The sequence below is a fragment of the Carcharhinus amblyrhynchos genome, chromosome 18 (genome assembly GCF_965287045.1).
Source record: "Carcharhinus amblyrhynchos chromosome 18, sCarAmb.v2.hapA, whole genome shotgun sequence".
Classification (NCBI taxonomy): Eukaryota; Metazoa; Chordata; class Chondrichthyes; order Carcharhiniformes; family Carcharhinidae; genus Carcharhinus; species Carcharhinus amblyrhynchos.
Window position 1 is genome coordinate 50,342,729 of NC_137341.1, and position 27,969 is coordinate 50,370,697.

The window sequence follows — 27,969 nt, forward strand, 5'->3', positions numbered from 1 at the left end:
TTGAATAACTGAACATACTAAAAGCATCATCAATATTATTATTCACGTAAGCCATATTGGGATACTCCTCCTTACTTTGCAGTGGGATATTTTTGGGCAGATGGGATGGGGAAAAGCATGAATTTTGGTTATATTAGTGCTAGTCAGCAGAATATCTTCACATTTCATCTGGCTATTCTTCTCCCAAGATGGTGGTTTCAGCTGGAGAGAAATGTCTTCTTCCTGGAAAAAGTTACCCAATGATTTTTGCCAATCTATTCCAACGAGTAGAGACACTGCAACCTAGCCCCATCATATGCCCTCCTGACTGTCACATGAAAACCTTTCCTTGGGATTCACTGAATCCTGAAGAGCAGGAACCTTGAATAATGTCTTTCTGGTTCCTTAGCTCAGGAACAAGGGGTACAATTTTAGCATCGATCCAGTCCGAGTACAGCCAGCTCAGAAAAGTCTGAAAACTAATTGGAGGCATTCTCTCCTATGCAGGATAATAATGTGGCACTTGGTTTTGGCCTTGTCCTCTGGCCGGAGATTTCGGGATGTTTCTGCCTCTGTCAGCCCCAGAAACCATTACCAGATTTTGTGATTTGCGAGCAGCTGATTGGCTACTGTCATGGCTTCTCTCCATAGAAAGGAGGACATCCCACCTTTAAGAGCTGCCAGCCAATTAAATGATTGGCAGCTCATCAGACCAGGAATGCCTGCCAGGAGTGGCCACAGCCATAACGGGGCCCAACATGCAGTTAAATGGCATTGGAGTTCACCAGTGCCACTCTGACAGGTTCCTTCAGTTAAGGGCCTCAGTTGGTCTAAGGGTGGACAAGCCATCAGCCACCTTCTCCATTGCTGGCAGCTTGCCAGTGGTGGTGGGACAGACACAGACAGCTCCACTTGATTTCTCAACTTGTCTGTCTCCTAGCCTGCTTCCAGGGAGGGTGGCAATGTGTAAAATCCCAGACCCTGGATCAGGTAGGGCACAGCCAGCTCCCTTCACTCTGTCCTCGAATCAGAAGATGTTTCTGGCACAACTTTACCTCCAGGGCAATTAATGCTGGCCGTCCATATCCCATGAACGAAACATTAAAAAAGTCTACCTATCTTTCAGAACGATTGAAATGATGGCCCAAATCATGCTGAATGTATCTCACAATTGGCATGTACCATCAAAGAACAAAGAAAACTACAGCACAGAAATAGGCCCTTCAGCCTCCAAACCTACACCAACCATGCTGCCCGACTGAAGAAAATTAAAATTAGTTAAAATTTTTCTTGCAACTTTCAATTCAAAGATGTCTTTCCCCTGTAAACTGTTGAAAGCCAGAAGTTGATAATCATATGACAGACAGTGGGGTAGCTGGACCTCACTGGACAAGACTAGCATTGTTTCTCCTTAATTACTAACAGTTAAGGATTAAAAAAACTGAGGAACAGATAAGAAAAGTGAACAATTTGGAATAAAGTAAAGTAGGGAAATGGAAACAAAACTCGGATTTCGTAAAGTTTATTTATTAGTCACAACTAAGGTTTACATTAACATCACAATGAAGTTATTGTGAAAATCCCCGGGTTGCCACATTCCAGTGCCTGTTCGGGGACACTGAGGGAGAATTTAGCACGGCCAATTCACTTAACCAGCACGTCTTTCAGACTGTGGGAGGAAAATCACGCAGACACAGTGTGAATGTGCAAACTCCACACAGACAATGACCCATGGCCAGAATTGAACCTGGGTCCCTGGCGCTGTGAGGCAGCAGTGGTAATTACTGGGCCATTCTATATTAAGAGAATTAAGAGAGATAAAACAATTGAAGCAGAAAGGAAAATAAAGAAAAATGTAAAATTATAAATTTTAAAGATTTTTAAATTTCCAAAACAGAATTTACTGCATGCGGAAATGAGGTGCAACACTTTAAGTTGTTTTTGGGCCCCAAGAGGTTGCTTGGCAATGCATTAAGAATTTCCGTTGTTTTGGGTACTTGCAACGTTAATTACAAACTCTAAATTTCTGTTGTGAGTTTAACTGGGGCTTGTGTGTTTTTAGTGCCTTTTGGATCCGAAATGTGAGTAGTGATCACACTTAAAGCTTAAAAAGATGAGAGCTCTTTCTGTTTAACATTTGCCTTGCTAGGAAGGGCCAGTTTGACTAGTTCTGTTACACATCACATGACTCTCTAGTGCAGTCGTGAAATGCGATTCCCCAGAACACCTACACATAATGATTAGTTCCGACTAAATTCATAGCTCTTTGCAAATATAACATATAACAATTGGCAAATAGTGCGCAAATCCAAGAAGTTCTTAAAACATCCAGTAGGTTGATGGCGAGCTGCCGTTTCTGTGGAGCAAATGATCAAGCAGTTTAAATCCTAAAACTCAGAATATATCTTCTTTGCTTGCAGTTGTTCACCAATTTACGTATTAACAACGTTGTCATTATTCGTCCAGCATGATTTAAGCCAATATTTTACTTTAAACACTAAAACTTAAGACAAGAAAAAAAATTCTAAAACCAATCTAACTGGTATCAATCCACTCTGCATCTAACCAATGACTTTTTTCATTCTGAACATGCTCAGAGAAAGCCAATTAGTTCAAAATACAGAGATGGTTTTTAGTAGCACCCAAGGGAAAAGCTTGTTCCCAGTAATCCTGATGGATTTAGCAATCTTAAATGTTTGCTGAATGCTGTTACTATAGCCTAAATGTACAGCATTAACCTCTGACCTGCCCCCTTGTGACCTTGCTCATATCCCCTCAGGCAATATTGTCATCATAAATGTTTTCATTTGGTTGTGTGAACATTCCTGTCCTCTTACCCCGATTCCGCAGACTGGTATTCCTCTGGACTACAAAAATGTAACAGCAACAATTTCTCACACAAAAAAAAGTTCTATAACCTGCACTAAAAGACAGTCGGACTAATGTTTCGTTTTAAAACATCATAGAATGAGTGAGCGAGAATGCTTTGGACAATTAAAAAATCTTTATAAGTTACAATATAAAGAGCAATATAACAGCATAAACAAATTATTCTTGTATAAGACCCAGCCGTTTTGTGCTTGACTGGTTTTAAGCTGTCCCAGAACACTTCAGTAACATTGATCTGTCTGTGATCCATGAGTAATGTCTATAAATATTTTAACCATTTGGGGTTAAGCAACCTAACTTTGAATTCTTCTGTTTAAATATAATTATCGCTTGTTGTATTTTATCCGGACAGGCAATATCAACTTGTCACTGGAATGGTTTGCTCTGTTCATTGGATACACTCCATTAGCAACATATTTGCTACCTATACAACCTTTACAGTACAGAACGGGGTCATTCAGCCCATTGAGTCTGCACCGACATGGGGAGAACGTGCAAACTCCACACAGTTACCCGAAGCTGGAATTGAATCTGAGTGCCTGGTGCTGTGAGGCAGTAGTGCTAACCTCTGTGCTACAGTACCGCTTTATACTTCATATCAAGTAAACCTTAGAATCATAGAACACCTACTGTGCAGAAGGTCATTCAGCCCATTGAGCCTGCACCGACAACAATCCCACTCTATCCCTGTAGCCCCTGTTAATCTCCCTGACACTAAGGGGCAATTTAGTATGGCTAATGCACCTAACCTGCACACTTTTGGACTGTGGGAGGAAACTGGAGCCCAGAGGAAACCCACGCAGACATGGGGAGAACGTGCAAACTTCAGACAGACAGTGACCCGAGGCTGGAATTGAACCTGGGTCCCTGGTGCTGTGAGGCAGCAGTGCTAACCACTGTGCCACCATGATATGAGGGGCTTTCACCACACCTTTTGATCACTATGATTCCAAGTTCTCTCCTCTCAAAACAAATGACAATCGATCGTACAACGTACTTATCTGCTCAACATCTTCAGTCTAAAGTAAATCAGCACAGCTAGTCACGGGAGCACAGCTGGGAATAAAAATCATTTTGGATTAAGAAAGTCATCCCTAAAGTCACATAAAAGATAAAACATTCACCTGATTTGAATTTACTCGGTAACACAATGAAGCTATCTGGTTCCAGCAGAGCCATCTGCTACTGCTTGAAATCTCACAGAATCCCGATACTTTGCTTCTGATTTGTAAATTAGTTCCATTGAAGTACGTAGAAAATATGTCAGGCATTCCAGTTTGCACAGCAGAAGCCTGCAACAGTACTGCAGGAATCTGCTTTTGAGAGGCAGACCAAAGACCTGGCTGTCGTGAGAGTACCAATCAGATCAGCTCCGGTACAGAGAGCAGTCAGTGAGTCAGTTTCAGCCCCCTCAGGATTCCTGCCAGACACCAATTATCCACAGGAACTACTGCCTTTATGCACAATCCTTGAAGGTCCTTGTGGTTTGTGATTTCAACAGGAAGATTAAGCCATTTCTTTCCCACACGGGGCACATCACCTGGTAAGGCTGCCACAAAGATTGTCAGTTCTCATAGCCCCGTTTCACTCCAATCAGTTTCTTTGCCTCACAACGAGCTGAAGAGGCCATGTCAGACCCACTTATAAACTGCTCTACAATAACATTTCAAGATAACGCAGTGACGGACTGATAACCACCAATGAAAGCCTGGCATGCTAATATTACAAAAGAATCCATATGTTTAAGGCCCGATCAATCTGGCTTCTATTATGCAATCAGCCCTGAATGCTAACTGCATTGAAATCTCATTTCTAAACCAAATGCTTTAAACAGATTGAGAAATACTGATACAGTACAAAACTGACCATGCTTAGTCAGGAGAATTACATGTGGTTTCTGAGTGAAACGAGTTAGGCTGGACACAATCTTGACTTTCCAATAGAGACTTGCACAAATACACAGGAAACAAGGGAGGCACCACACCCAGAAACAAATTTTCTAAGAGACTTTTCACCAAAAATCAGTTTTTCTCAGTACAATACTTGCACATCATTTTTATACGTGCATTTAAAAGTTTAAAGTTTATTTGTTAGTCACAAGTAAGCTTACATTCACGTTGCAATGAAGTTACTGTGAAAATTCCCCAGGTGCCTGTTTGGGTGAATTAGCATGGCTAATTCACCTAGCCTGCATATATTTGGGCTGAGAGGGGAAACCGGAGCACCCGGAGGAAACCCTTGCAGATGCGGAGGGAACGTGCAAATTCCACACAGACAGTGACCCAAGCTGGAAGTCGAACCCAGGTCCCTGGTGCTGTGAAGCAGCAGTGCTAACCACTGTGCCACTGTATCCTGCTTACACTGAAGTGTGGGTTAATCAGCTGTGAAACAATTTCAGATTTTCTACTGCCTGCCAAGTTAGAATAACGACAGATGTCAGGGGCAGGCTATTTGTCCAGTGCTCTGGTCAGGAAATGTAGATATAATGTGGGACAGTGGCACAATGGCACAGTGGCTAGCACCACTGCCTCACAACGCCAGGGACCCAGGCTTGACTCCCGGTTTGGGTTACTGTCTCTGTGGAGTCTGCACATTCTCCCTGTGTCTGCGTGGGTTTCCTCTGGGTGTTCTGGTTTCCTCTCACATACCAAAGATGTGTGGGTTAGGTTGATAGGCCATTTTAAATTGCCCCTTAGTGTCAGGGGGATTAGCTAGGTAAATATGTGGCGTGATGGGGATAAGGCCTAGGTGGGATTGTGGCTGGTGCAGGCTTGATGGGCCAAATGACCTCTTCCTGCACTGTAGGGATTCTATGATGTTCTATAATGATGGGACCCAAGGATGGAAAAAAGGACTTTCGAAAGCACTCCTCAGGTAAGTAAGAATAAAATATATGATTCAAAACTTATATGACCTATCAAATATTTTAAACATTAAAACTACAAATGCTTAAATTACAATTACAAATGCTTAAACTACAATTAATGCAGGAAATATATTGTTCAGTCAGCATCTGAATGAAAGAAAGGTTAAAATTTTAACTATAGGCCCAAAACATTCCGAGGAAGACTGCACCAAAAAATATATTTTCTCCTTTCGGATTCTTTCATAAATGAAATCATTATGCATTTCTGCCATTTAATAATGAATAATACGGATGAAGGTTAACTCTCGAGGGTGCAGTGCCTCTGCGAAAAACAACCAGCCCTGCCTACAGAAGTGAGCCACAGCAGTTTAAATTCATGTAATGCCTTTAAGGTTTAAAATGTCCAACAGCATTTTATTTCAAATATAATCTGGCACTGAAACATAAAATTAAAAATTAGGATTGGTGACAAAAAGCTTAATCAAGGAGTAGGTTTTAAGGGGCGACAGGTTTTGAGAGGCATTTTCAGAGCTTAGAGCCTATGTAGTTGAAGTAAGAAGTCTCACAACACCAGGTTCAAGTCCAACAGATTTATTTGGAATCACGAGCTTTCGGAGCGCTGCTCCTTCATCAGGTGAGTGGCACATTATATGTAGCTGAAAGCACACCACCTCGAGGGAAGGAAATCAGAGAGTTCCGGAGGGGAGTTAGAAGGGCAAAAAGAGGGCATGAAATGGCTTTGGCTGATAGGATTAAGGAAAATCCAAAGGCATTTTACTCTTATATTAGGAACAAGGGAGTGGTTAGAGGGAAAATTGTCCTCTTAGGGACAAAGGAGGGGAGCTATGCATCGAGTCTGAGGGAACGGGGGAGATCCTGAATGAATACTTTGCGTCGGTATTCACGAAGGAGAGGGGTTTGGTGTCGTGTAATGTCTTGGAGGGAGCTGTAGATCATTTGAAGGAAGTATCCATTACGAGGGAGGAAGTGCTAGGGTTTTTAGGTAGCATAAAAACAAATAAAGCTCCAGGGCCTGATGGTATTTATCCCAGGCTGCTTAGGGAGGTGAAAGATGAAATTGCTGGGCCTCTGACGCAAATCTTTGTCTCTTCTTTGGACACAGGTGCGGTCCCAGAGGACTGGAGGGTAGCTAATGTGGTACCGCTGTTTAAAAAAGGGCAGTAGGGATAACCCTGGTAATTGTAGACCAGTGAGTTTGACATCGGTGGTAGGAAAATGATTGGAAAAAATTCTTAGGGATAGGATGTATAAGCATTTGGAGCGTTGCTATCCGATTAGGGATACGCAACATGGCTTTGTTCAGGGGAGGTCTTGCCTTACAAATCTGGTAGAATTTTTTGAGGAGGTGACAAAAACGGTTGACGATGGATGAGCCGTTGATGTCATCTATATGGATTTCAGTAAGGCGTTTGACAAAGTCCCTCATGGTAGGCTGGTAGAAAAAGTTAAGGCACATGGGATACAAGGACAGGTAGCTAGGTGGATTGAAAACTGGCTGGGCAACAGGAGATAGACAGAAGTAGTGGAAGGGTCCTTTTCTGGCTGGAGGTCTGTTACCAGTGGTGTGCTGCAGGGCTCAGTACTGGGACCTCTTTGTAATATATATAAACGACTTGGAAGAGGGCGTACGTGGAGTGATCAGCAAGTTTGCAGATGACACCAAGATGGCAGGATTGGCGGATACTGAGGCAGATTGTTAGGTGACACAGCAAGATATAGATAGGTTGGTATACTGGGCAGATAGATGGCAGATGGAATTTAATCCTGACAAATGCGAGGTGATGCATTTTGGAAGGAATAATGCAGGGAGGAGTTACATGATAAAAGGTAGACCGATTAGGAGTATAGAAGTGCAGAGGGACCTGGGAGTGCAAGTGCACAAGTCTCTGAAGGTGTCAACACAGGTAGAGAAGGTTGTGAAGAAAGCTTATGGAATGCTAGCCTTTATAGGAAGGGGTATAGAGTGTAAGAGCTGTCGTCTAATGCTTCAGTTGTACAGAACGTTGGTTCGACCGCATTTGGAGTACTGCGTCCAGTTCTGGTCACCTTACTACCAGAAGGACGTGGAGACCCTGGAGAGAGTGCAGAGGAGGTTTACCAGGATGCTGCCTGGTATGGAAGGACTGAGTTACGAGAAAAGATTGGAAAAACTGGGGCTCTTCTCCTTAGAAAGACGGAGATTAAGGGGGGATCTGATAGAGGTGTATAAAATAATGAAGGGAATAGATAGAGTCAACAGTGGCAGGCTTTTCCCTAGATTGCGGACAACTATTGTGAGAGGTCACGATCTAAGGGTGAGGGGGAGAAGTATAATTTGGATACTAGAGGAAGGTTTTTCACGCAGAGGGTCGTGGGGGTATGGAATGCGCTACCAGGTAAGGTGGTGGAGGCAGGCACGCATGTTGGACTTGTTTAAGGTTTACTTAGATAGGCACGTGAGTGAAACAGGGATGGAGAGTTATAGAAGACTGTATTAAAAAGGGTCAGAGCCTCGGGATGACACTGGAAATGTAATATTACATGTTAATGTTTTGTCTCTTTTAATCCACAGGTGTCGGTCCACCTTGTTGTCAAACGAGGGGCATGCACACGGTGGGTCGTGCATGGGCTGCTCTTGGAGGTTTCGAGAGTGGCCTAGTACTTCGTGTCGTTGTGTGTGCTTAATCCTGGACCAGCAGACGGACACCACAACGGCTCAGTGACTATCACTGCTAGCTGTGCAGATACATGGATTTGGGCCTGTGTCTGTGGGAGTTTGCGCATTGTCCCTGTGGTTGTGTGGGTTTCCTCCGGGTGCTCCGGTTTCCTCCCACACCCCAAAGATGTGCTCTTAGGCTGATTGGTGTACCAAATTGACCCTACACTATTCTCCCCTGAATCTGGCTACATTAGGGGTACCATTCACATACAGACGGGGCAGGGTCGGTGTAGGAAAATGCTTTGTTGAAATGGCGGCGCGGGCTCGCTGGGCCAAAGGGCCTGTTTCCCGTGCTGGGTATGTACAAGAGGCCAGAATTTGAGGAGTGCAAAAGACTGTAGGTTACAGATTGGGAAGGGAATACTTCATAATCCTCCAAAAGGTAACTAACATGCACTGAAAAGAGAACTACACAGACATAAAACATTTATCAATCAAGCACAAAATAATGATTTGTCTTGTCTGGGTAGGCAGCAACCTGCCGGGACAAGCACAGATTGCTTTTTCAACCCTCAAACAATCCCAAGCAAGCATTAAACAAACAAAGCTGCATTATAAAGAACATCTTACAACTCGACTGGTTCTCATTTTGGAAGGTGACAACTGAGCAGAACTATTAAACTGAGCAGATGTTCAGTCATGAGCTACAGACCTGTGGCATTGTCACGAGGCAAAACTTAACACGGTGAAAGACAACATGTTCTAGTAGACTTTAGAAACAAGCCGCATGCTGGAAAGCCTGAATTATGTATTTCTTTCTCAGCCAATACGATGGCTATGTCAGTTTATTGTTCTGCTGTGATATCAGTTAGTTACAGGTATACACCTCTGTTTCAGTTGTAATTGATCAGTTCAAGCTGATTATTTCCATTTTAATACTTTCAATACTTGAGATATTTGCATCCTTTGTTTGAACAGAAAAATAGGGTTTATTGGACTTGAGAATACATTGAGTGCATTACCTACCCCCTGCTTTATGACTGAAATGTATTTATGGCTGTCCATTTCCAATTGTTTTGGCGCTGTAGGCCATTTTGCACTCACTGGTGAGTGAACCTCTCGAGAAGTCATAGCCCACAGTGTTATGTAGTCTCTTCCTCACCAAGTGCAACTTTAATATGCCAAAAAATACAGGAAGACATTTTCATCTTCACTGCACACTGGGAATTCAAAATATACCCTATTTAATGCTAACAGATTTTGCTTGATTGACTGTCACGTCCAGGGAGAAGTACAGTGCATTGGTGTTGAAGCAGGCATCTGATTCTGCGTACATTACACAAGGAACATGCTCCTAACAACACAAAGTTCCTACCTGCGCAGAGGTTCCCTGTCTAACTGTAGAGCAAGAAATCAAGAGGCAGTTATGGGGGTAATTCTCCAACTTCGCTGTGCTGTTAATAGATCATGCCAGTCCTCGAGAATAGCATGTGGGCCTAAAAATCCATCTTGCACCCAGCGCCAAATGGTCTGAGAGTCTCCCAACCTCTTCCTAATAGCGTGAACTGGATCTTGCCCTACACTGATTAGCATATTTAAAGTGACATTTTGATATGTCTAGCCCATTCAAATCCCAGTACAGGCCTTCGGACGTCGTGCAATAATGGTGAGAATCACTATTGGTCTCCACTAGAGGGGACCTGATGCAATAGTCACACTTGGGGGAGCAGAGGCCTCAGGGCTCAGAGGTCACGGAAGTCCCTGGGTGGTTGGGGCATGGCCAGGCAGTGCCCAACTGGCGTACCAGCGGCGCATGGCAATGGCCACTGGACAGCCCAGCTGCGAGTGTTGGGTACCACCAGTGTGTCAGATGAGCCTTGCCAATGTGCTGGGCCAGTGCAGAGGTGGGTCGGGGGGGGGATATGTGGGGAGCGGTCAAGCAAGGGTCGATCGTGAAGGCAGTCTTGATGGAGTGGCATGTTGCGTTTGGGCAGGGGAACCCATTGGGAGTATCCCGATTCCGGTGAGCTGTATCGGGGACAGGGTGGGAGAACATGCTGATGAGGGAGGTTGGGGGTCCCAATGCTCATGAGGTGAGGGAGGGAGTCGCCCAGTGCGTTCTGAGATTGGAAGGCCCCTGCAAAATTACATCTGATTTCTCTCTCTCCCTCCCCCCCCCAACCAATACTGGCATGGAACTCCCAACTCTCCAAAAAAGCTTGAGTTGTGTAGAAGGTATGCAGTGCGGAGCATGCCTGAGAGACTGACACAAAGCACTCCATTGTGACACTTTTTTGGGAGAATTCCACCCTACATCTACATAAAAACATCATCCTTTCATTTAGACAGCTTGAAACAGGGGCAGGAAATGTCATGCATTAGCAAGCATTAATATCCATTTGGTTATTTAAAGAATACAGAATGAAAAGTACCACTACCAGTCGCCTGAAATGTTATTGTACTGGACTTCGTTTTAATATTGAACCCAGCTTCGAGCCATTTAATACGATGATTATTTTTGCTCTAATTGCTAGTTTTATAAATAGGAATGCAGATTACAAAGGTCAGCCTGTCTCGCCTCGACACCTCACCCATAGCATTTTTGAGAAGGTACCACATTTGTGGGCATCTTATTCCTTGGATGATTCCCCCTGAACCACGCAGGCTGGAAAAGAAACCAGGTCATTGTATGAAAACAAGCAGCACTCAGAGCTGTCAATGTTGCAGAAAGATTAGGCATGAGATTTATGAGCCAAAAAATGTGAGGAAGATTGTAAACACTCTTAAAAATACAAAACTGTTTATTTTTCAGAGTGGGAGGTATTAAAAATGGGTTATTTTTAAAAGAACCAAAACAAATGAGTTCCAAGAACTCCAGCAATTGTGCTACAGATTTTCAGTTAATGTGTCTCATGTAAATTAAGACAAATCCTAATGCTGGTGGCAGGCCCGAAATTGCTATCCCTTGTTCTGATGTTAAATTGCTATCACTGAGTTGCGGGACCTGTAGTCAGCATCACAGGAACTGTAAGGCTGATTTCTTGAGCTTGCTAATTTCTTTAAACCAATTATTGCATCAAAAATAATTGTTCTAATTGTTTAAAAATAATTAAATCTTACAGAATCACCGAATCATACAGTGCAGAAGAAGCCCTTCAGCCCATTGAGTCTGCACCGACACATTAGAAATACCTGAACTCCCACCTAATCCCACCTGCCAGCACTTGGCCCGTAGCCCTGAATGTTATGATGTGCCAAATGTTCATCCAGGTACTTTTTAAAGGATGTGAAGCAACTCGCCTCCACACCCTCCCAGGCAGCGCATTCCAGACCATCACCACCCTCTGGGTAAAAAAGATTTTCCTCACATCCCCCCAAACCTCCTGCCCCTCACCTTGAACCTGTGTCCCCTCATGACTGACCCTTCACTAAGGGGAACAGCTGCTCCTTATCCACCGTGTCCATGTTTCTCATAATCTTGTACATCTCAATCAGGTCACCCCTCAGTCTTCACTGCTCCAATGAAAACAACCCAAGTCTACATAACCCCTCTTCATAACTTAAATGTTCCGTCCCAGGTAGCATCCTGGCAAATCTCCTCTGCACCCCCTCTAGTGCAATCACATCCTTTTGATAACATGGCGACCAGAATTACGTGCAGCACTCTAACTGTGACCTCACCAAAGTTCTATACAACTCCAACAGGACCTCCATGCTTTTGTAATCCATGCCTCGATTGATAAAGGCAGGTATCCCATACGCCTTTTCCACCACCTTTCTAACATGCCCTTCCGCTTTCAAAGATCTGTGGACAAATACGCCAAGGTCCATCTGTTCCACAGAGCTTCCTTTCTGGTGTCCCACCATTCATCGAGTACTTCCTTGTCAAATTACTTCTTCCAAAGTATATCACCTCTCACTTTTCAGGGTTAAATTCCATCTGCCACTTACTTGCCCATTTGATTATTCTGTCTATACCTTCTTGCAGCCCAAGACACTCTGCCTCACTGTTAACTATCCAGCCAATCTTTGTGTCATCTGCAAACTTACTAATCCTATCCTCCACATAATCATCATTGTCATTAATATAAAATGACAAATAATAAGGGGCCCAGCACAGATCCTTGTGATACACCACTGTACGCTGGCTTCCAGACACTAAAGTAGCCTTCTGTCATCATCCTCTGTCTCCTACAACTAAATCAATTTTGAGTCCACTTTATCAAATTGCCCTGTATCCCATGTGCATTTACCTTCTTTACAAGTCTCCCATTTTGGGCCTTGTCAAAAGCTTTGGTGAAGTCAATATAAACTACATCAACTGCACTACCCTCATCGACACACCCGATCACCTCCTCAAAAAGTTCAATCAGATTTGTTAGGCCTGAGCTCCCTCTGATGAAGCCTTGCTTACTATCCCTGATCACTGCCTCATAGCTCCAGGGATCTGGGTTCAATTCCCAGCATAGGTGACTATCTGTATGGAGTTTGCACATTCTCCCGTGTTTGCGTGAGTTTCCTCTGGGTGTTCCAGTTTCCTCCCACACTCCAAAGATGTGCGGGTTAGGTGCATTGGCCATGCTAAATTGCCCCTTCGTCTCCCGGGATGCTTATGTTAGAGGGGCTAGCAGGATAAATATATGAGATTAAGGGGATTGGGCCTAGATGGGATTGTTGTTGGTGTATATTCGATGGCTGAATGGCCTCCTCCTGCACTATAGGGATTCTAAATCTAATAGCCTTGCCATCAACAAGGCTGACTGTTTCCACCTCTAACATTGCCTGACTTCACTCTTTCAGCTCATCTGCTGCCGAAGCCCTCACCTATGCCTTCACTACCTCCAGACTCCACTATTCCAATGTGTGTCTGACTGGTCTCCACATTCTACCCTCTGCAAATGTGATGCCATCCAAAACTCCGCTGCCTATATCTTAATTTGCAACAAGTTCAATTCCTCAGCACCCTTGTACTCACTGACCTATACTCGCTCCTGTTCCCTTTTACACCAGCGCTGGCAGGCCTACACTGGCTCCCAGTCAAGCCACGTCTTGATTTTAAAATTCTCATTCTTGTTTTCAAATCCCTCCATGGTTTTTGCCTTTCCCTATCTCTGTAATCTCCTCCAAACCCACAAGCCCCAGATATCTGCACTCCTCTAATTCCGACCTCTTTTGCACCCCCAATTATAATTCCTCCACTACTGATGGTCATGCCTTTAGGCCCCAATATCGGCATTTTCTCCCTACACCTCTTCACGTCACTTTTCCCTTTTAAGATGCTGCTTAAAACTGGCCTCTCTGACCAAGTTTTTGGTCATCTGACCCAATTGCCATGATTTTGCGCCTGTGTTTGCCATGAGTGAATCAGGTGCAAAATCATGCTGCGAGATCTCGTTTTCCCAACTTTCCCCATCCTTCTCCGCTTGACATAACAACAGTTGCCCGTGCTGCCTCCTGGCACCCTGGCCCTGGGGAGATCTACTGTAGGTGTGGGGCTCCCCTTATTGGTCAAGGGTGTTCCACTTGTGCGTTTGGCATGGGGACCCCTCATGTCCATGGCGGGAGAGGAAGTTCCTGGCTTTTCCTGGCCCCGCCAGTGTGGTGGCCTGAGCCACTTGGCCAGCACTCTGCAGAGAATGGAAAATTCCACCCAATATCTCCCCAGGTGGCTCAGTGTCAAAGCATGTACAACAGTGTCCCTGTGAAGCACCATAGGATAGCTTACCATGTCAAATATGCTACTTCAATCCAAGTTTTCATTGCCGCTACACCATTTTGTGCATTATCTTTCTTTAGAGGCAAATACTGAGAAAATAACCAGGTGAAAATGACTCAGAGTCACTCAATTTAACAATACGAAGAAAAGTTGTTAAACTACCCAGCAGAACTGGTGTGATCATTTTGCCTCTGTGGTTAACCTCTGATCTTAGTCCTCCTCATTTCCACCACTAAACTCAACTAGCAAGCAAAAAACACCCAGAAAGGGCAAAGAAAGAGTTATTAGAAAATAATGACAATTATTTGTATCCTTTTGATTTTTAAAGACGACACTAATGGAAAGACACTTTCTTATCTATGGTAAAAGATATACAAGTGTACCAGGTAATGAACTGCCAAAATAAATGAAGAGAGCATTGTGTGGAAATTAACATACATTTTTAAAGCTCAGTAATGCAGTACCACTGTCAATTAGTTGAACATAAGGGAAGTACATCTTTTCATTACTCTTACTTATAAGGTTTGTTAGAATAGAAGTACGATGTTACAGATCCCGTGTCATGAGCTACATTCTATCATAATCAATGATAACTCTAGCAGAAGAGGAAAATAAAACGAAGCTTGTACAAAACTAAGGGACTGGTGTAGTGTTGAGGGTAAAGTGTGAGATTGCTATAAGCTTGTAGGTGCTTTTATAGATTCAGTTATTGCCTTAAGCAGTCTGAGTACCTCATAATGGTCTGAGGATGAACCAAACACTTGATAACCTTGGTGCCATATTTAACCCTGAGATGAGCTCCTGACCACATATCTATGCTATCACTAAGACTGACTATTTCTATCATGGTATCAACTGATTCTGCTCCTGCCTTAGCTCATCTGCTGATGATGACAAAGGGACAGCTAAGGGTATCTCTCGGCGTGAGTGCTACAACGCACTCCTGGTCAGCTTCCCATGTTCTGCACCTGCCCCCCGCTCCCCACCACCACTCCTCCCGTTTCCCCAACAACCCAATCACCCCATCCCCCTCCCCCCTTAAAACCAGGGAGAGGGGAGGGTCACTGAAAGCTCTGCTGCCCGAAGTGTCTTAATTTGCATCAATTTAAAAATTCTCATCCTTGTTTTCAAATTGCTTTGTGGTCTTGCCCCTGCCTATGTCTTTAACTTCCTCCAACTCCACAACTTTCTACGATATCTTCTTCTAATTCGGGTCGCTTGAACATTCCTGATTTTAATCATTCCACCATGAGTGGCTCTTCCTTCAGCTGCTAAAGCTCTAAATTCTGGAATTCTGTCCCTAAAACTCTCCAATCATTTCCCTTCTTTGAGATATATCTTAAAAGCTCTCGCTAAGGCTATTTTGTGATCATCTGCCCTAATATCTCCTTACAAGGTCCGGTGTCTTTTTTTTAATAATGCCTCTGTGAAAGGCTTTGGGACATTTTATTATGCCATAGGTGTTCTATAAATACAAGGTGTTGTTTCTGAGTTGGTCCACATTGCCTCTTGTCCATTTGAAATAACATAACCGAGAGATATAACAAAAGCACTGGTTTCCAATCTAGACCTGTCATCTGCATATTTCTTCAATTTCTCCAATGGGAGACTGATATCATAGAAGATACCATAGAATCTCTACAGTGCAGAAAGTAGACATTCGGCCCATCAGGTCTGCATTGACTCTTGACAAAAGATCTTACCCAGACCTACCCCATCCCATAACCCTGCGCATTTACCCCGCTGATCCCCCTAACCTACACATCTTGGGACACTAAGGCGCAATTTAGCATGGCCAATCCACTTAATTTACACGTCTTTGGGCTATGGGAGAAAACCCACAGGGGCCTGGGGGGCACATGCAAACTCCACACAGACAGTCACCCAAGGCTGGAATCGAACCTGGGTCCCTGATGCTGTGAGGCAGCAATGCTAACCAGCATCGCACTGTGCCATCCTTCGTATGAGGATGCTTGATATGAGTCGTTAAGCTGGTTAATTTCACAATAAAATGAAGATGCGTGTTACACTACTTCATTACACTGGGCCATTTTGCTTTGTTATAAAGCTGATTTCCAATTCCCCTCTGTTATTCCTTACAGGCCTTGGCTTCCTGGCTAACTCTCCAGCTTCACAGCCATTCCTACTCTAAGGACCTGACCGCAATGTTAACTTATAGTCAAACTGGCTAAACCCTCACCAAAGAGGATTCACTCGTCTAATTTGGCAAGGACTCCACACAGACAATGTGTGCCAACGGTCACTAGAATATTAAAAGCACCTTTCATTTTCTCCACGATACTGATAAGGATGTCCCATATGAAATCCAATGTATACTTGTCAATTCTACTGTCTTGTCAGTTTGAAACTCCTGGAAAATAAGTCTGCCTAATAGTAGCATTTTTAACATATAATATACCAAAATTCCCTGAGCTAGCATTGTCTGAGATCTTGGAAAAAGAGAGTAGGACAAGAAAAACAATTCTAAAAAGGAAGCAATAGGACTTTCAAATGAAAGACTGCAAGCATTGAGTAACAGACTAAAAATCAAAAAGGTTTGATCACTGGTCTATGATCATTTCATAAGAACATAAGAAATAGGAGCAGGAGTAGGCCATCTAGCCCCTTGAGCCTGCCCCGCCATTCAATAAGATCATGGCTAATCTGTTGTGGCTCAGTTCCACATTCCCACCCTCTCCCCATAACCCTTAATCCCCTCGCTTATCAAAAACCCATCAACCCGCGTCTTAAAAATATTTAGCGAGGCAGCCTCCACCACTTCAATGGGCAGAGAATTCCAGAGATTCACCACCCTTTGAGTGAAGAAGTTCCTCCTCAACTCCGTTCTAAACTGCCCCCCGCCTTTATCCTGAGGCTGTGCCCCCTAGTCCTACTGTCCTTTCTGAGCGGGAAGAGCCTCTCCACCTCTATCCTATCCATCCCATTCAACATCTTATACGCCTCAATGAGATCTCCCCTCATTCTTCTAAACTCTAACGAGTACAAGCCTAGTTTATTCAGCCTCTCCTCATAGTTCAACCCCCTCAACTCCGGAATCAGCCTAGTAAACCTCCTCTGCGCTCCCTCCAAGGCCAAAATATCCTTGCGTAAGTGCGGCGACCAAAACTGCACACAGTACTCCAGCTGCGGCCTCACCAGTGCCCTATACAGCTGCAGCAAGACCTCCCTACTTTTATATTCAATCCTCCTCGCTATGAAGGCCAGCATCCCATTTGCCTTCCTGACCACCTGCTGCACCTGCAGGCTGGGTTTTTGCGACTCATGCACAAGGACCCCGAGGTCCCTCTGCACCGTAAGTAATAGTCCTTCCTACCATTATTCCTACCAAAGTGGACAACCTCACATTTGCCAACATTAAATTCCATTTGCCTGTTCCTGGCCCATTCGCCCAGCCTATCTAGATCCCTCTGCAGACTCTCCACAACCTCCGCACAATTTGCCGTTTCACCAATCTTGGTGTCATCAGCAAATTTCGACACCATACACTCGGTTCCCTCCTCCAGATCACCTATATAAATGGTGAATAGCTGAGGCCCAACCACAGTGTTCCTTGCTACAATAACGGGAGCGGCACGGTAGCACAATGGTTAGCACTGCTGCTTCACAGCTCCAGGGACCTGGGTTCAATTCCTGGCTCAAGTCACTGTCTGTGTGGAGTTTGCACATTCTCCTCATGTCTGCATAGGTTTCCTCCGGGTGCCTCCCACAGTCCAAAGATGTGCGGGTTAAGTTGATTGGCCATGCTAAAATTGCTCTTAGTGTTCTGAGATGCTTAAGGCAGAGGGATTAGTGGGTAAATATGTAGGGATATGGGGTTAGGGCCTCAGTGGGATTGTGGTCAGTGCAGACTCGATGAGCCGAATCGCCTCTTTCTGTACTGTAGGGGTTCTATGATTCTATGAATAACCAGTCTCAGTATCTCTTGGGTAATGATGAATGGACATTGGTCTGAAACATTAGCTATTTTCTCTCTCCACAGCTCATAGAAGCCACAGTGCAGAAGGAGGCCATTTGGCCCATTGAGCTGCACTGAAAACAATCCCACCTAGTTCCCATCTCCATAACCCCGCATATTTACTTTCCTAATCCCCCTGACATAATGGGGCAATTTAACATGGCCAATCAACCTAACCCACGCATCTTTGGACTGTGGGAGGAAACTGGAGCACCCGGAGGAAACCCACGCAGACACAGGGAGAATGTGCAAACTCCACACATACTGTCACCTGAGGCTGGAACTGAACCCGGGTCCCTGGTGCTGTGAGGCCATGATGTGGAGATGCTGGCGTTGGACTGGCGTAAACACGGTAAGAAGTCTCACAATACCAGGTTAAAGTCCACTCACTGCTGTGAGGCAGCAGTGCTAACCACTGTGCCACTCCAGTTGCTGCCTGACCTGCTAAGAATTTCCAGCATTTTCTGTTTTTATCTCTTGGTTCAATAGCGTGGAGACCATCCCCCAGAAAATTCAACTGTGACATGTGGACCCTGGACAATTACAGAATCCTTGGGCTTTTCAACTATTGGGGCCTCACTCAGGGCAAGTAGCATCAAAATGGTCAATATAAACGATACAAGAACACCCTAAAGAACCAGCCTCACAAATCTCTGCATTAAAGGCTCACTTCTCTTGGGAAAACACTGCAGCCAACTAGCCCATGCGGAGTCAAGCACTGAAATTTAGTTTAGGGCAGCAGGTGGCACAGTGGTCAGCACTGCTGCCTCACAACGCCAGGGGCCCAAGTTCAATTCTGGCCTCAGTCCACTGTCTATGTGGAGTTTGCACGGTTTCCTCCGGGTGCTCTGGTTTCCTCCCACACACCAAAGATGTGCGGGTTAGGTCGATTGACTATGCTAAATTGCTCCTTAGTGTCAGGTGGAATAGTTGGGTAAATGCATGGGGTTATGGGGATCAGGTCTGGGTGGGATTGTGGTCAGGGCAGACTTGATGGGCCGAATAACCTCCTCCTGCACTGTAGGATTCTATCATTATGCTTCAAAGACCATTACGAGAAACAGACAGCATCCCACATGCCCAGAGGAAGGCCACAGGTGGCACAGCTGCAGAAGTGTTCAAATACCACACTTTGAGCCATCAGTTCATGGCAATCTTGCAGCAGACTCCAAAATCATGAGAGGACCCACTGAAGACAAAAAAATCATGGGTCTTATTCAAATAAACGAGGAGTCCACCTTGATTTCCTAGCTAAGAGTTTGTTTTATATTTGATTCATCATAGAACGGGGTCATTGGTAAAGCTAGCGTTTATCGCTCATCTCTAACTGCCTTGTTAAATCGCTGCAGTCCGTGCTGTTTAAGTACAACCGTACTGCTGTCTGGTAGAGAATTCCAAGGTTTTGACCCAGCAACAATAAAGGAATGGCGATTTAGTGCCAAACTAGGATGGTGTGTGGCTTGGAGAGGAACTTGCAGCTGGCTATGTTCCCATGTTTCTGCTGCCCTTGTCCTTCTAAGTGTTAGAGGTTGCGGGTTTGAAAGCTGCTGTAGAAGGAGCTTTGCTAAGTTGCTGCAGGGCATCTTGGGGGTGGTACACAGTGCTGCCACTGTGCACAATTGGCGGAGGAAGTGAATGTTTAAGATGGCGAATGGCATACTGATGAAGTGAGTTGCTTTGTCAAGGATAGTGTCAAGTTTCATGAACGTTGCTGGAGTAACATTTATCCAGGCAAGGGAAGACTCCGTCACCTCTCCTCTCAAAAAAGAGTACTACCCCACTCCCATCAGTGATATCCCTGTGTGCTGTTCAGCCCATTTGCACACACCCCAGTGGGCCAATCCCCTTCCCTTTAATAGCATTTCCCACTAACAGGCAACCTCTTGCCTTTTGGCATCCCTCATCAGCATGCATTCCTCCCTCCCCTACGCAACACAGTTCCATGCATAAATATATCATAGTAAGATTTTACTAGAAGATGCCTAAGTGTGGTCAACTCCAGAGGACAGTATTTGCAGACTCCTGCTGTATACTAAATATTGTAATTTTTAAAATTCCAACAAAAATAAACTTGTTAATTTTGTTTGAAAACTAAACAAACACTAGCACCCAAGTACTTTATTTCTCTGGTTATGATGCCATTATAGAAATTAATGATAAGCTATAACCACTTATGAGTGAATGGTGACCGTGAAACACAAGATAGTCATTAACTTGGCTCTTCATATTATTTAGATAGGGAACGAACAAGATTAGTGTTTATTTGCACATTTAATTTAGAAAGATTACAGAAAGCCTCCAACTAAAATAAACAATAATGTTGCTCGAATAGGTAAACACATGAATAGCCCACCTAGTTTAATGACTTTGCAAAGATTCCACAATACACTTTTTAAGAGGGAGTTTAAGTTAAAGGGTATAATTCCATTAAAAATAATTACTACTGCTACCCATTTAATACATTTGATCCCCCTATATTAACTGATAGATAAACAGATAAGATTTGCAGTTTACTTTTACTGCAGTGTGAGCTCTGAAAATTTATTTTGAGTAGGTTTCCAGGTTTTCCCAAAACAAGCTCCCATCATTTTCACTGTTTATAATGAAAGCACAGCTGCACTTATTGCAACAAATCTTAGGAATTCTGCCAGAGGACACTGCTCCCAATAATCTGATTGTAACAAGTATTTAACTGACTGGTGTCATTTATGAGATTTTTTTCTTCAAAACTATTTTTCCACAAAATAATTTGGAAAAATAATTAATACATAGAATCCACCAATCATACAACCCCTACAGTGCAGAAGGAGACCATTCAGTCCATTGAAGTCTGCACCGACCACAATCCCACCCAAACCCTATCTCCATAACCCTAGGGACCATGGTTCGATTCCTGGCTTGGGTCATTGTCTGTGCAGAGTCTGCACGTTTTCCCCATGTCTGTGTAGGCTTCCTCCAGGAGCTCCAGTTTCCTCCCACAGTCTTGATGTTGAGTTGCTGGCATTGGACTGGGGTAGGTACAGTAAGTAGTCTCACAACACCAGGTTAAAGTTCAACAGGTTTATTTGGTAGCATGAGCTTTCGGAGTCACCTGGAGCGGCTACCAAGTAAACCTGTTGAACTTTAACTTGGTGTAGTGAGATTACTTACTGTGCCTCCCACTGTCTGAAAGACATGTTGGTTTGGTGCATTGACCCAAACAGGTATCAGAATGTGGCGACTAGGGGAATTTCACAGTAACTTCATTGAAGCATTAATGTAAGCCTGACTTGTTGACTAATAAGTAAACTTTACTTATTTACCCTGACACTAAGGGGCAATTTAGCATGGCCAATCAATCAAACCCACAAATATTTGGACTGTGGGAAGAAGCCCTCACAGACACAGGGAGAATGTGCAGACTCCGCACAGTGACCCAAGCCAGGAATTGAACCCAGTTCCCTGATGCTGTGAGGCAGCAGTGCAAATCACTATGCCACCGGGGCGCACTTAGATTCTGAATATCACATGTTGAACTGAAATATTAGCCATACGCCGATGGAATGGAGAACTCACTTACCAATCCACTCAAGAACAGCTTCTTTCCTGTTGTTGTCAGATTTTTTTTAATGGATTTACCTTGCATTAAGTTGATCTTTCTCTACACCCTAGCTATGACTTTAACACTACTTTCTACACTCTCTCCTTTCCTTCTCTATGAACAGTATGCTTTGTCTGTACAGCGCGCAAGAAACAATAAGTTTCATTGCATGTTAGTACATGTGACAATAATAAATCAAGTCAAATCAACCCTATACATGCTTCTGTGGTTGCATATATCACTTTGAAAGCCAGAAGGGTTTCCTCCTGTGCCAGTTGCTTTGCAGGCAGATCTTGCAACCTCGCAGCCTCAAATCTATTCAAACCAGCCTGGCAGATATGACAGCTTTGTGGTTCATGAGTGGCTGTGACTTCAAAGAAGTCAGATGTTAACATTGCAATATTTCAAGGTCATCTTTAGTATATTTTCAAAGCATTTCATCTGCCCACTTCTGTCAGAACACAAGAATTGTATCTTGCTGTGGAAAATGGCATTGGGAATTCCATAATCAGGGGTAAAAACGACTGGTCCAGAGACTGGATCCTTTTGATTGCGAGCTTGATTCCAGTTAGTTTGCTGCACTTGATGATATTAGCGTTAGACAGTCCGTCATGCTGTTCGACTCCAATGACAACCGCAGCTTCTGGCCAAGTCATGTGATCTGACGATAGTATACAGCAGGTCCACAACACCAACACATGTGGCAGGATGGTAAACAACATACCATAGGATATTCCTTTGTAGTGTGTGGCTGATTTGTTTTGGTACACAGGCCCTTTACACTTTCTTGTGCAGCCACACAGTAAAAGTGACTAACTCAACTTGAGTGTGGCCTATTTGGGAACTTTTGGGTTGCTGAACTACTGTGCAGCTTATAAGGAACTATGGTGGAAAAGACAACAGGTTGGTAGATACCAACTTGTGCTAGTGCACTAGCCCCTTTGTTTCTACCTCTCCATTCAATTTTGGTGATGACATTTTCACTTTCATCTATTACTCAGGCCATCAGATAGATAGTTGTCAGGCAATATTTACAAATCTGACCAGGCGTGCGTGCACACACAGGCAGCGACAGGCAATACTTGCCAGTGAAAAGAAATGTTCAAAGGAAGTGGCAAAAGAAATCTTCTTTAATTTTTCTTCAGGACTGCACAGAGCAGTGTCCTGGATATTGATCTTCAAGTTGTTGAGACTCCTGGCCAATCCTGGAGGGTTGGCAACCTCAAGTGCCATATAAAAGGTCACTGCACAAGCTAAGAGCCCATACTGATGGGAGAAATATATTAGCATGGAAAGAAGAGTGGCTAACTAACAAGAAGCAACGAGTTGGTTTAAATGGGGTATTTTCAACTTGACAAACTACAACTGGTGGGCCGCAGAGGTCAGTGTTGGAGCCTCAACTAATGATTATATATTTGAATCCCATAGAACCCCTACAATGCAAAAGGAGGCCATTTGGTTCATTGAGTCTACACCGACTCTCCGACAGAGTATCTTTCCCAGGCCCACCCCATGCTCTATCCCTGTAACCCCACTCACTTACCCCACTAATTCCCCTAACCTTCAAATCTTGGGACATTAAGGGCAATTTCTTTGATGTGATTTATTACTGCCACATGTATTATCAGACAGTGAAAAGTATTGTTTCTTGCATGCTATACAGACAAAGCATACCATTCATAGAGAAGGAAACAAGACAGTGCAGAATGCAGTGTTACAGTCATAGCTAAGGTGTAGAGAAAGATCAACTTAATGCAAGGTAAGTTCATTCAAAAGTCTTACAGCAGCAGGGAAGAAGCTGTCTGAGTCAGTTGTAAGATTTTTGAATCTTTTTCCCAAAGGAAGAAAATGGAAGAGAGAACGTCCGGGATCCGTGGGGTCCTTAATTATGCTGGTTGCTTTGCGAAGGCAGTGGGAAGTGTAGACAGAGTCAATGGATGAGAGGGTGGTTTGCATGATGGATTGGGCTATATTCACAATCTTTTGTAGATTTGCACATCTTTAGACTGTAGGAGGAAACTGGAGCACCCAGAGGAAACCCAGACAGACAGTGAGAATGTGCAAACTCCACACAGTCACCCAAGGCTGGAATCGAATCAGGATCCCTGGCATTCTGAGGGAGCAGTGCTAACCACTGTGCCACAGTGACTTGGATGAAGGGACAGATTTGCTGATGATATAAAAATAGTTATCAAGAGACACAAAGTCTGAAAAGGATATAAAAAGGTCAAGTGAGTGGGCTAAAATTTGGCAGATGGAGTATGTGGGAAAATATGAGGTTGTCTACTTTGGTAGGAAGGATAGAAAAAGAGAGTATTATTTAAATAAAGGGAGACTGTGGAATGCTGCAGTACAGAGGGATCCTGGTACATGAATCATAAAAATATTAGCATGCAGGTGCAGCACGTAATTAGGAAAGCAATTGGAATATTGGCCTTTATTGCAAAGGGAATGGAATATTCAATTCATCTTGCTTCAGTTCTATACGTCATTGGTGAGATCACATCTCGAGTATTCAAGTACTGTTTACTTAAGGAGGATATACATGCTGTGGGAACAGTTTAGAAAAGGTTCACTCAGCTAATTCCTGGGTTAAAGAAGTTGTCTTACCAGGAAAGGTTCAGCAGGTGGGGCCCATAATCATTGGAGTTTGGCAGAGTGAGAGTTGATCTTATTGAAACATAAAGGATTCTGAGGGAGCTTGGCAGAGCAGATGCTGAAAGGATGTTTCTCCATGTTGGGGAATCTAGAGCTGAGCACAGTTTAAAAATAAGGGGGTCTCCCATTAAAAATGGAGGAATTTCTCTTCTCGAGGGTTGTCAATCATTAGAATTCTCTTCCCCTGATCAGTAGAGGCTGGATCATCGAATATATTATTACCACTGCTCTAAAATGGGGAAAATCAGTACAAATGACCATCCGATTTCAATCCGATGACTACTCGAACGGGTGTGTGTGTGTATCAAAAGTAAACACCATGGAGGTAACTGATTGGGAGGATAACTGTGATCCATCAGCGGAGACATTCTGCTACTGGCACAATCTCAGCTCATGAGCACAGTTGCTGGGACAAAGCTAACCAGCAGAGCAATGAACAGATTGCCACAATTTTCTGCTGTTACTTAATCTGAATAATTACTTGAGGTGCCCTTGAGCTTTGGACTTTTGCAGGAACAAGACTAATGAGCTCCATAGAAAATCAGTCAGCCAGTCTGAATTCAAGGGATGTATGCAGTTAAGTTTAAATATCTGATTCAAAATTTGGGAACATGGATTCAACCTTTACCCAACCTCAAAATGAGCTGGGGTATTTATCAGCCTTTCCCCTTTCAGTATGGTCGTTGGGGGTGGGGAGGGGGGGGTGTGTGGAAGAGTGGGTCATTAGTGGGGAGGGGAGGCACTAAAACAGATTCCCAGAATAAATATTAGGCTCCACCATCTTGCGCAGCACCCTCCCTTCATTCTGCCAATGGCAGTCGTGCCTCAGCTGTGTGGGTTCAATGCCCTGAAACTCCCTCCCAAAGGCACATTTTGACTGTCCACCTCCCTCTCCTCCTTCAACAAGGTATTGTTCAACATTCCTAATCTTTTCTTGGCTTAGTAGCTGCTTTCCTCATACTCGGGAATCACAGATACAAACACAGGAGGAAGCCATTCAGCTCTTCGAGTCTGCTCTGCCATTCATCTTGATCATGGCTGATCATCATCAAATTCAATATCCTGATCCCCCCCTTTCCCCCATATCTCTTGATCTCTTTAGCTCCAACAGCGATATCTAATTCCTTCTTGAAATCACACAATGTTTTGGCCTCAACTACTTTCTGTTGTAGTGAAATCCACACATTCACCACCCTCTGGGTGAAGAAATTTCTCCTCACCACAGTTCTAAAAGGTTTACCCTTATCCTCAAACTATGACCCCCTAGTTCTGGGAACATTCTTTCTGAATCTACCCTGTCTAACCCTGTTAGAATTTTATAAGTTTCTATGAGATCCCCTCTCACTCTTTTAAACTCCAGTGAATATAATCCTAACTGATTTAGTCACTCCTCATATGACAGACCTGCCATCCCAGGAATCAGCCTGATAAACCTTCATTGCACTGCCTTCATATCCTTCCTCAGGTAAGGATACCAAACCTACACCTCACCAAGACCCTCCCTATACAATTGCAGTAAATCATACCTATTCCTATACACAGATCATCTCACTACGAAGGCCAACATACCATTTCCTAACTGCCTGTTGTATCTGTGCGTTTACTATGAGCAACTGTTGCACGAAGACACTAAGGTCTCGCTGAGTATCTGCCTCACAGCCCACCTTCCCACCCAACTCGATGGGCCATATGGCCTACTCCTGCTTCCATTTTCTATTTATCATCTGCAAATTTGGAGATAATACATTTAGTTCCCTCATCCAAATGATTAATATGTGTGAAAAGTTGGGGTCTTAGCACAGATCTCTGCAGAACTCCACTAATCCCAACTCTTTACTTTCTGCCTACTAACCAGCTTTCTATCCATCTCAAAATACTATCCTCAATCCCATGTGCATTAATTTTTCATAGTAATCTGCTATTTAAGACCTCATTGAAAGCTTTCTGAAAGTCTAAATAACCCACATCCACTGGTTCTCCCTGGCCACTAATCACATCCTCAAAGTCCAGTAGACTTGTCAAGCATAATTTCCATTTTGTAAATCCATGCTGACTTTGACTGATTATATCACTGCTTTCCACATGCTGTGCTACGAAATCTTTGATAATGGACTCTAGCAACTTCCCCAGTACCATGTTAGGCTCACTGGTCTATAGTTCCTGGTTTTTCTTCTACCTCCATTTTTGAATAGTGAGCTTACATTAGTTACCCTCCACTCTGCAGAAAACATTCCAGACTCCAAAGAATTTTGGAAAATGACCACCAATAGATCTACTATTTCTCAGACCACTTCCTTAAGTACTCTGGAATGAAGACTGTCAGGCTCTGGAGATTTATCCACCTTCAATCCCAGCAATTTTCCCAAAACCATTTCTCTACTAATACTGATTTTCTTCAGCTCCTCACGAAAACCTGTGTTTCTCAGAACTTCTGATATGTTATTCATGTCTTCCTTTGTGAAGACTGAAGCAGTGTATGAATTTAGTACCTCAGCCATTTCTTTGTTCCCTGTTATGAATTTCCCTGTTTCTGACTGTAAAACAGCTGGCTAAATAAAGTTGAAGAGTGTTGCACAAGACCCACAAAAAAACAAATCAGGCAGGAAGCTAAAGGAACACTAAACATGACAACTGAAGCTACTGTTACACATGTTCCGAAGTTACACACAAATCTCAAACTACTGAGATAAAAGTAAATTACTGCCGATGCGGAAATCTGAAACAAAGGCAGAAAACGCTGGAAAATCTCAGCAGGTCTGGCAGCATCTGTGGAGAGAGAATAGAGCCAACATTTTGAGTCAGGGAGACCCTTCTTCAGAGCTCTTTGTCAGCTCTGATGAAGAGTCATCCCGACTTGAAAAGTTGGCTCAAAAGTTTATTTGACTTTTGTGTGGGTGAAAAATAACTTGCCTTGCCTATGAGCAATATACATTTTCCAGCCCAGGGCACCCAACACACAAGGATGAGGGACATTCTGCATTCTACAGTGATCTGCTTAGCACAGCTTCATTCCACACTACCAGTGGAGTGAGCATGCCAGCTTTTGAAACAGCACAGGTTTTTCTCCCAGTTGCTGGCATAAATAAGGGAATCTACCAAGCTTTTCTTTAATACGAGTGAACAAACATTTTGTTTCAATATGTGAAAATACTTCAACTGTTCACTCTTATCATCAAGTTCTTCCCACACAAGTTGTACACATGATCATCAGATCCAAATTGACACATTAATGGGCAATTTTACTGCTTTGAGGCAGCTAAACATGTTTGTCTTTGTGGGTTAAGCATGTAGTATTTTCAGAGAAATGGATATAAATCAAGTTTTAAGGGGAGAATGACGTACTGGTTTGCCTCACCGAGATTCTTTAAAGTGCCCTGTGAAAATGTCTAGACGGGGCAATTTTCTAACAAGGTTCCCAGGAAACTCTATTTTGACTAGCACAACTTTTCACATGCTTAGAACTGCTAATAAAATAAAAATAAATAAATAAATGGGGCTCTTTATGACATACTATATGATGCCAAGACAATGTTACGCTTGTGGTCATTAGTACCAGTTTAGTACAGATACCTTGTAGTTTTTAAAATTGGTTTTCCCAATTCTGGTATTTTCTTCTCTTTCTCTTGATGAAATATTTTCTCTAATG

The 27,969-nt window shown here is 43.5% G+C and overlaps 1 protein-coding gene across 5 annotated transcripts in view; it reads right to left on the reverse strand.

The window, feature by feature from the left end:
• Positions 1-27,969, reverse strand: part of mrtfba (myocardin related transcription factor Ba) — a 290,456-nt gene that overhangs the window by 105,824 nt on the left and 156,663 nt on the right. Inside the window, exon 1 of one of the 5 annotated variants that reach the window (XM_080207004.1) lies at positions 3,993-4,429. The exons of the other annotated variants lie outside the window; for them this stretch is intronic. Coding sequence (XP_080063130.1) covers positions 3,993-4,047 — 55 coding nt within the window. The 5' untranslated portion in view covers positions 4,048-4,429. Of the gene's footprint in view, positions 1-3,992; positions 4,430-27,969 lie in introns of those variants that run through there. 5 annotated transcript variants of the gene reach the window in all.